Source organism: Camelus ferus, chromosome 9 (genome assembly GCF_009834535.1).
Source record: "Camelus ferus isolate YT-003-E chromosome 9, BCGSAC_Cfer_1.0, whole genome shotgun sequence".
In the NCBI taxonomy this organism is placed as follows: domain Eukaryota; kingdom Metazoa; phylum Chordata; class Mammalia; order Artiodactyla; family Camelidae; genus Camelus; species Camelus ferus.
Window position 1 is genome coordinate 30,713,175 of NC_045704.1, and position 10,264 is coordinate 30,723,438.

The window sequence follows — 10,264 nt, forward strand, 5'->3', positions numbered from 1 at the left end:
TAAACCAGTCACAAAAGGACAAATATTGTACAAATCCACATATATAAGGTTACTAAATGTAGTGTAAGTACCTTACATTAAGCTCTTGATTGCCAGGGAATCCATTTCAAAAGCCACCCGTCTTGAATATTGCCAGGTATATGATACTGCTACCAGCAAAACGACCAGATAAGGAACGAGTCACTCACACCCAAGAACTTCCCCTTTCAGAAAATCCTGGGTGACCCAGATAACTGACCACTTGATTGACCCTGCCTCCACTCTCCCACACCCTAACTTCTGCTTATATTCAAATGAGCCATTAATGAGTGACCCCATGAAACCCCAGGCACCCCACCTTCACATCCTAATAAAGGCAGAGCCTCAGGTTTCTGTCTCTCTGTCTCTACCTGAGCTCTTGCTGTGTGGCCCTTGGCATGCTGTGTACCCTCTAGGACCTGTGAGTAATAAATCTTGTTCCTCAAAATTCCCTGATGGTTTTTCGCTGAGTTTCATCCTGTGATCACAGTAAGAACCACAAAGGTCTGCTCAGTCACAACATTGACCCCCATGGGGGGAAGGTCAGTGGGGCTCGCTAAGAGTAACAGGGCCCAGGCAAGTGTCTCGGGCACTCCTACTCAGGAGCGTTAACATAAATAGGCTGGAAACACACAACACTGAAATAGTTAAATTCATAGAAACATAAAGCAAAATGATGATTATTAAGGGCTAGGGGGAAGGAGAAAGAGGAGTTATTGTTTAATGTATAGGGTTTCAGTTCTGCAAGATGAAAAAGGTCTGGAGATCTGTCTCACAACAATACAAATAAACTGCATACTTAAAAATGGTTAAGATGGTAATTTTTTTAAAAAAGGACATTCTGATACAGGATATGGGAATGGGGAGTTACTTTTTAATAAGTACAGAGATTCAGTCTGGAATCATGAAGTAGTTCTAGAGATGAATGATGATGGTGGTTGCACAACAATGTGAATGTACTTAATGCCACTAAACTGTACTCTTGAAATGTACAGATAAAATGGTAATTTTTGTTATGTATATTTTTATACAATAAGAAAAAAGAGAGATGATTTCAAAATTGTAGAATAGACTACACTGTATAGCACAGGGAAATATACACAAAATGTTATGATAACTCACAGAGAAAAAAATGTGACAATGAGTGTGTATATGTCCATGAATAACTGAAAAATTGTGCTGAACACTGGAATTTGACACAACATTGTAAAATGATTATAAATCAATAAAAAATGTAAAAAAAAAAAAAAGAAAAAAGAGAGATGAGAGATATCAACCAAATGTAATATGTAGACTTCATTTAGACCTCAGTTAAAATAAACTGAATAATTGTATTAGATAATCAAGAAAATATAAACAGTGTCTAGATATTTGGTGGTAACAAACCATTGATTTGGGGGCATTGTACTAGCAAACACTGACTATCTTCCAGAAATACATATGAAAATGTTCACAGATAAAAATATGTTCTCTGAGATTTGCTTCAAAATAATTTCAAACTGGAGTGGGAAGGGGACAGATGACACAAGATTGGCCAAGAGTCAGTACTTATTAGAATAAATAATGGGTACACACAGGTATATTACATTATTTTTCTACTTCAGTTTATGCTTGAAATTTTCCGTAAGAAGAAATATTTTTTTAATGAATGGCATCTTAGAATCAACGAAAGAGAGGAACTGTGCTGGCCTATGATGGAGCAATGCTCTCAAGGGTTACTGAGGCCATGCATTCTAAATGGCCTGAAGTAGGCAGAATGGCCCGCAAAGACATCCACATCAGAATCTCCAAAGCCTGTGACTACATTAACTTACATGGCAAAAGGGACTTTGGACATGCGATTAAGGATACAGACCTTGAGATGGGGGCACTATACTGAATTACCTGCTCCAAAATGTAACCACATGAGTCCTTAAAAGTAGAGAACCTTTCCAGGCTGCAAGAGAGATGAGTTGAAAAAGGAGAAGAGATTTGAAACATGAAAGGGATATGCTATTGCTGGCTTTGAGATGGAGGAAGGGCATCTCAAGCCAAGGAATGGCCCTTAGCTGACAGCCAGAAAAGAATTGGAGACCTCAGTCCTACAACTGCAAGGAACTTAATTCTACCAACATTCTGAATGAGCAAGGAAACAAGATTTTCTGCTACAGCCTCTCCAGAAAGGAATACAGCCTGCTGACACCTTGATTTTAGCCAGGTGAGACCATGATGCACTTCTGACCTACAACACTGTAATATAATAAATTCTTTAAAACTGCAAAATGTGTGATAATTTGATATGGCAGGAATGGAAAGCTAATGCATGGTCCAAAATGGATATGACTTTGAATGTTTCTGTCTGCTTTTTACATTTTTTTCTACTTTGCTTTGGCACAAGGCTATAGTCTACAACAGCTGCTTATTTACCACTGCAAATGGGCTACAAGAGGGGAAAGCAAATAAATATTCGCTCCTTCACCCAACACCAACTAGCTGATATCTGAGGAGTTCCTGCTCCGCACCAGGCAGGCAGGATAATAGGCTAGTCACTAGGGCTGTGATAGGTGCTAACCTAAGAGTCTGGTGTGCACACTCAGATCTACAGCAGTACCCGCACTGTCTTTATTTACAGGCACCCTAACTCCAGCCAACAGCAACCAGCCATGGGTCACATGCTGGGAGTAGCTGAGCTTAGCAGTTTCCTGCATAAATGGTACCAGCAACTTGCTGGTGCAGAATTCTTAAAGTGGGTCCAACACCAACAGCAGGAGTCACCTGGACTGCATACTTAAACAAGCAGCTCCCTGGGCCCCAGACCTTACAAAACAGCACAGATGGGGCCTGGGAAACGGCATAATTCAGCTCATCCAGTGACTCTTAGGTATCCTAAGGTAGAAGAAGCAAGGCCACAGTGGGGTAGAGGGCCCAACTCCAGCTCTCTGGGACTAACCAGGCTCTGTGTAAGGGCCACAGAGCCTGTAGGTAATGTATAAAAACAGGGAAGGAGGGGGAGAAAAGATGGTGCAAAGACCTGATCTATTTTGGCATTTGCAGAGGTGAAATGTATAAGCAATTAATTTTGCAGACTACCTTCCAACATGCAAAATTTCCAACATCAAGTTTACTTTGTTTACAGATTTCTCCAGCAATATAACAAAAAACCTAAAGAACGCATACCAAACTTAATAATGGAAAATGCTCAGGGGTAGGGTTATAGAGAATTTGCACTTTTTATACTACGTGTTTCAGTATTTGAATATTTAAAAACAAATATTTACCGTAACACTCTGTGAGTCTGTAATTATTCTGAAATGAAAGTTTCATTACTTTAGCCATCATAAAAGATTTTAAAGGATACAGTTTTTTAAATTATATAAACTAAAATTGAAGTGAAATCAGCAAATTTACCAAAATTAAATCATTATATCTGCATTTATGTCTTCATTTAATTTTGCTCTTTTATCCTGGGATCACCTAAAAATCAAGACACAAACTTAAAGAGTATTTCACTATACCTTTTAGCTACAGAAGGTCTTCCATATTGTCCTCTATGAAGTCTGACCAATGACGACATCTTAAATCCTAGAAAAATAGTTTTCTTTTTTCAGTATTAAATTAGAAAATCATTTTTACAATAATAGCACAATGAAACTTTTAAGTGGCAATGCTTGCTTCCAACGCCCACCTCGCACCCCATTATACCAATTTTCAAGCAAACACAACAATGAAGACCAGCTAATCACAGCACTCAGATACCCTCCCAACTCTATTTCTCTACTAAAGAAAAAGTTAAAGTCAATAAAACATCGAGGGAAGATGCAGGGAGCACTGGCAGAAGTCCCACAGACTGGATAACAGGACAAGAGACAAGCAGGAAAAAAAATCACAGTGGAAATATGTAATTAAAACAAACAAACATGAATTTTATTTCATTGTTTCAGTTCCACTTTGGTGTCCTCTGTCTTCCTTCAGAACTACGTGCAGCTTGGTAAGGAGCCATGGCAAAGCCAAACCACCACAAAACACTCTGTCTAAGGCCAGATTGGGGGCCAGCAGGGATTTTTTTTGTTTTCCCTTGATGAATTGATTTGTGCATTGCCTACCTCCTAAGAGATGTCTAAGACTAAAAGGCAGAAACAATACAGTGTCAAAATGAGTTAAAAGAAACACCAAATTAAGGAACTTTTTCATTTTTTTAATCAATATAATTCACACACCATAAAATTCACCCTTTTAAATGTAAATTTTATGGTATTTTTTTTTTAGTGCATTCATAAAGTTGTGCAACCATCACTACTTACCTAATTCCAGAACATTTTCCTCACCTTCAAAAAAAAAAAATCAGTAGTAGTCACTCTGTTCTCCCCTCTTCCCAGCCCCTGGCAACCACTAACGTACTTTTGGTCTCTATGGATTTGTGTATTCCAACATTTCATATAAATGGAATGTCCTCTTTTGTGTCTGGCTTCTTTCACTTAGCATGTTTTCAGTGACTGAGTATGCATGTTGTGGGATCTATCAGTACTTTACTCCTTTTATGGCTAAATAATATTCCATTGTATGGATACATCATTTTTTTCATCCATTCACTAGTTGATAGTCATTTGGGTTGCTTTCACCTTTTGCTTATTATGAACAATGCTACTATGAACATCTGTGTATACATTTTTGTGTGAAAATATGTTTTCAGTTCTCTTGGGAATATGCTTAGGGGTAGAATTGCATTGCTAGGTCATATGGTAACTATATGTTTAACTTTTTGAGAAACTGCCAGACAGTTGGCCACATCTGTGTCATTATTTTCCATTTCCACCAGTAATGTATGAGGGTTTCAATTCTTCCACATCCTTGCCAAAACTTGTTATTGTCTGTTTTATCATTATTATTATTACCACCAGTAGGTGGTAAGTGCTATCTCAACATTGTCTTGATTTGCATTTCCCTACTGACTAATGATACTGAGCGTCTTTTCATGTGCTTATTGGCCATTTGTATATCTTCTTTAAAAAAATGTCTACTCAGATCCTTTGCCCATTTTTCAACTGGGTTATCAGTCTTCTTGTTGTTGTTATATGGTAAGAGTTCTTTATATATTCTGGATACTAGACCCACTTCAGATATATGACTTCAAATATTCTTTCCCATTCTGCGGTTGCCTTTGCACTTTCTTGAGAGTTTCCTTTGAAAAACAAAAGTATTCAATTTTGATGAAGTCCAGTTTATCTACTGTTTCTTCGGCTGATTGTGTTTTAGGTGTCATAGCTAAGAAACCACTGTCTAACCCAAGATCATGAAGACTTACATGTATGTTTTCTTAACTTAAATTTTCCTCTTAAGTTAAAATAGCTATAATGCAGAATACAGGGGGAAAGTCTTTTTAAGGTCCTTGTTGCCTGAGCACAGTACCCACTTTTTAAATTGTCTTCTCACTCCATCTACCTAGTAGTTCCTGGGAAATTTGGAGCCAGCCCACAGGGCCTTGGCACAGGCTGTGACCTCCACCAGGAATGCCCACCCACTCACCACCCTCCATTCATATCTCCTTGCCCTTCCTTCAACTCATTTTCTTTTCCTCAGGGAAGCCTTCTTGGCCTCCTTGACAAGTCAGGGCACTTCCTTCCCTGAGATCACACTATAACAAGTTTCACGTACCTCTACCTTGTACTTACCATACTTGTAATTTTACATTTACTTGTGTGGCTGTTTAATTAACATTGTCTCTCCCACTGGACTTAATGCTCCACGAAGAGAAAGACATGCCTATTTCTTTGTTCACCATATTATTTCAGTGCCAAATGCAGCACCTGGCACACAGTAGCCACTCAGTAAAACATTTGTTGGTTGACTAGATGAACAAATACAGTTCAACGAGTAAAATGAAAGGTCACGTGCAAAGATTCTTTTCAGGAGACAAAAAGGAACACAAGTGCAAGTGAGGGAAATCAGAATGCTTCCTGGAAAAGATGACACCTGAGTTGAATCTTAAGCAGCAATCTTCAAATTGGGTACATGAACTTCGGGACAGGAAGATGTTCTGTGGAGTTCATGAACATGGATACATTGAAGATAATCAATTTCAAACCCTCCATTTCCATATGCGCTTCTTCCCAAATGGACCTGATGTTAACAGGCTGAGAAAAAGGCCTTTGATCTCCTTTTCCCTCTCCTCCTGTACAGCTGCCTTACCCTACTATACAAAAACAAAAACAAAAAAACCCCACTTCTCACCGCCTAGAATCTTACTCCAATGCATCATCCCAGTGTAAAAACTTCAGAAAAAGATTAAAGAAAGAGGGGAAGGCAGAACTAAGCAAAGAATTTCAACAAGAGATACTGAAGGAAACAGAGCCTTATTTCATCCAATTCCCAGGACGGCTCCAAGTGTCATCCATCTTAGAAGACTGGACAGGACGTTCATCATAGGGATGGAAGCTACCAAATCTGTTTGATTAAAAATAAGGTTGCCACACCACACACAAAATCAACAAAAAATGGATCACAGACGTAAGTGAAAGAGCCAAAAGTATAAAACTCCTGGAAGAAAACACAGGAGTAAATATTCACAGCCTTTGTAGAGGAAGATTACTTACATATGGCACCACTGAAGCAACATTTTAAAATTATCTTCAAAAGACACCATTAAGAAAATGTTTGTAAATCATGTATCTGATAGAGAACTTGTATTTAGTTCAGATAAAGAACTCTTAGGATTCAATAATAAAATGACAAATAGCCCAATTTTTTTAAATGGGCAAAGGATTTAAGTAGATATTTCTTCAAAAAAGTTAACACACATGAAAAGGTGCTCTACATTATCAGTTATAGGGAAAATGCAAATCACAACCACAAAGATACCATCACACCTATAAGGATGTCTGCTATCAAAAACACAGAAAATGACAAATGTTGGTAAGAGCACACAGAGATTGGAACCCTTGCACATTGTTGGTGGGCAGGTAAAATGGTGTACTGCACAACAATATGGCAGTTCCTCAAAAAATTAAAAACAGAACTACCATGTGACCTACCAATTCCACTTCTGGGTAAATATCCAAAAGAACTGAAAGCAGGGTCCAGAAGAGAGATTTGTACACTCATGTTCATAGCAGCATTAGTCACAATAGCCAAGAGGTAGAAGCAATCCCTGTGTCCACTGATGGATGAATGGATCAACAGAAAGTAGTTAATATACATAGTGGAATATTTTTCAGCCTTAAAAAGGAAGGAAATTCTGACACGTGTGACAACATGCATGAATCTTGAGGATATTATACTAACTGAAATAAGCTAGTCACAAAAGGACAAATACTGTATGAACCCACTTACATGAGGTACCTACAGTAGTCAAAATCATAGAAAGAGAAAGTAAAATGGTGGTTGCCAGGAGCTGGAGGAAGAGGGAAATGGGGAGCTGTTTAATGGGTAAGGAATTTCAGTATTATAAGATGAAAAGGTCCTGGAGAATGGTTGCACAATGAAGTGAATATACTTTACACTACTAAAAATGGTTAATATGGCAAATTTTATGTCGTATGATTTACCACAATTTTTTAAAAATCACAGTGAGATATCACTTCACACCTACTAGGATGGATACAATTGAAAGGGGAATTGTTGGTGGAGACGTGAAGAAACTGGAACTCTCATAAAATGCTGGTGGGAATGTAAGATGGTGCAATCACTTTGGAAAGCAGTTTGGCAGGTTCTTCAAAAGTTAAACATAAATTTACCATATGACCCAGCAATTCAACCCATCTACCTAAGAGAAATGAAGCTTAGGTCCACATAAAGACTCATGTGAAAGTTCATAGGAATGTTATTCACAACAGCCAAAAAACGGAAATAATTCAAATGTCCATCAGCAGGCAAACAGATAAAAAGAAAAAACATGTGGTATATTCATACAATGAAATAGTATTCAGCAGTAAAAAGAAGTCCTGATATGTGCTACCACAAGAATGAACCTCAAAAACTTTATGCTAAGTGAAAGCCAGTCACAAAAGACTATACATTATATGATGATTCCTTTTATATGACATATCTAGAAAATGTGAATTCATAGAAACAGAAACCAGATCATTGGTTGCCTGGGGTGGAATGAGGAGTGACTGAAAATGGGTACAGGGCATCTTTCTGATGTCACAGAAATGTTCTAAAATTGACTGAAGTAACGGTTTATGGAAGTTCACTAAAAATCATTAAACTTAAAATGAGTGAATTGTATGGTGTGTAAATTATACCTCAATAAGCTGTATTTTAACAATGAAATCAGACTTCCGGTTTGGAAACTGAGGCCCAATTTGGGTAATTAGGTGTTCTGCCAGACAATTTCCATTAACTAAATGAGCCTAATTTGCAACTCCTAGATTTTGCTCAAAATGTAGTTAAAACATGCATACAATAAACACAGGAGAGAATATTCTCTGTAACTCCTTAGAAGTCTAAGGGAAAATATTCCAGCTGTCAACTTAACAAATGTGCAAGAGGGAAATTCGTTTTTCCACCATTAGCTTTGGGACAGGGTTACTTGACCACCCTGTCTCGGGAATCAGCAAAATGAAATCTCACCCTACAAGATAGTTGTCACCCACCAGAAAGCAAGTTACCGAGGATTCCAGTGCATTCTCGACACTAACTGAAGGTGGCACTAGAAAGCCAACACAGAATTGCCGGTGGCCTCTGGCCTGCTCTCATTCCTCCATCAAGGAAGAGCCACAGCAGAAGGCATTTACCTTGCAAAACAGTCTTGGTCTCTATTGCCCTGGGACTGGGACAAAGCTGAAATACAAAGATGACCAAAAAAGAGTAAATCTCAGTTTGAGGCTTTCAAGATCCAATGCTTTCAAAGGTAATACTGACCTTAATTGATTTTTCCCAGGCACTGAGCTCCTAAACAAGACCCAACCCTGCTATACTTGTTCAGATGCCTCTTTCAGACCAAGGGCAGAACTATCCTGATGACCCCTCTACCCGCAGCCTAGGCAACGCTGGCTTCGGACTCCTCCACCCAGACACTGAGTGTAAGGGATAAAGGGTGGGCAAAGGTAACAGAACTGTCCTGCCTTCCTGGGAAAAAATTATTAACAAACATTAAGCAGTCAAAACAGTCATTAATCACAGGAGCACAATCACAACTGTGTGGTAACGGGCAAGGAAACAGAGGCAGGAGGGTAGTGGTGCAACAGGAGGACATCTCTGCTCTAAACCGCTATCCATATTAACGTCTTTAAATACCAAAAGATCCTACAAGGTAAATTCTGTTACAGTCTCATTATAGCGAAGAGAAAAACGGAGGCACAGAGAGGTAAAGGAACTTGCTCAGGGTCACACAACTCATAAGCGATCCACCCAGACTCATATCTCGGCCTGACTCCAGAAGCCTGGTATAATCCCCATATTGTAAACCTCAATAAATACCGGAGGAAGGATTGACTGGAGACAACCACAGCGGACGAGCAAGAGCAGTTCTCCCAAGGAGTAAAGGAGCAGTGCGCGGAGGAAACGCTGATCCAGACAGCACCGACTTACACTTGATGAGGTCTCGCCCAGGTGGGAAGGCCAAGGGGACCCGCCAGGAGGCTGTAAGAGGGGCCCTGAGCGGCTGGTGGAGCTTCCCAAATTCCTTCCGCGGCAACACGTCCAGCTCACCTGTACACTTCCCAGCTGGGTAAACTGAGCCCTCCAAGGAGCCGGAAACCGAGGTTCTGAGGCGCTGGCCCCACCTGGGCCTCCGAGAGCTCGCTGCCTTGATGTCACGAGGGGCTCAGGGGCTTGCTGCGGTAAGGCCCGCCCAGGCCCGTCTGCCCTGGGTGGGAGTTTTTACCCGGCCACAGTGTTTCCAGGGTTCCCTCAAGCCCGCTCAGCGTTCCCCTTCCCCCCAGCTTCTCCACTCCCACCTTGCCCTGCGCGCCTCTGGCCCCGCCCCCAGCAGGCCCCGCCCACCGAGCCTGTCCCGGCCGGCAGCACTGGCGACCAACCGCGCCCCCTGCCGGAGGGGAGGCGCAGGCCGGCGCACTGCTTTGCTCCTTGTTCTTTTCCCTCTCGTGTTCAGTTTTCCTTTCGTTTTCCCAGTCACCCCTTTCCCACCCCTTCCTCTCTCTCTTTTTTTGTCTTTCATTTTTTTAATCATTCTTTCATTCAACAAGTGTTTGTGTTGTGCCAAAAACTGTTCAAAACGTTGGGGATAAGGCAAAGAAGACAAAATTTCTGTGCCCGTTAGCAAATATTCCAGTAGAGGAAGAGGACAATAAACCAATGGCTTTCGAAC

General features: G+C 40.3%; 1 protein-coding gene across 2 annotated transcripts in view; it reads right to left on the reverse strand.

Moving 5' to 3' along the window:
• The window catches only part of LOC116666074 (nuclear receptor coactivator 5-like), a 43,922-nt gene extending 34,016 nt beyond the window's left edge, over positions 1-9,906 (reverse strand). The window contains exons 1-3 of one of the 2 annotated variants that reach the window (XM_032488181.1): positions 9,646-9,906; positions 8,730-8,775; positions 3,513-3,579 (exon numbers count right to left, since the gene is read on the reverse strand). In XM_032488181.1, coding sequence (XP_032344072.1) covers positions 3,513-3,571 — 59 coding nt within the window. In that variant the 5' untranslated portion in view covers positions 3,572-3,579; positions 8,730-8,775; positions 9,646-9,906. The remainder of the gene's footprint in view (positions 1-3,512; positions 3,580-8,729; positions 8,776-9,645) is intronic. The other variant, XM_032488180.1, reaches the window with a different exon arrangement.
• Between the last annotated feature and the right edge of the window lie 358 nt (positions 9,907-10,264).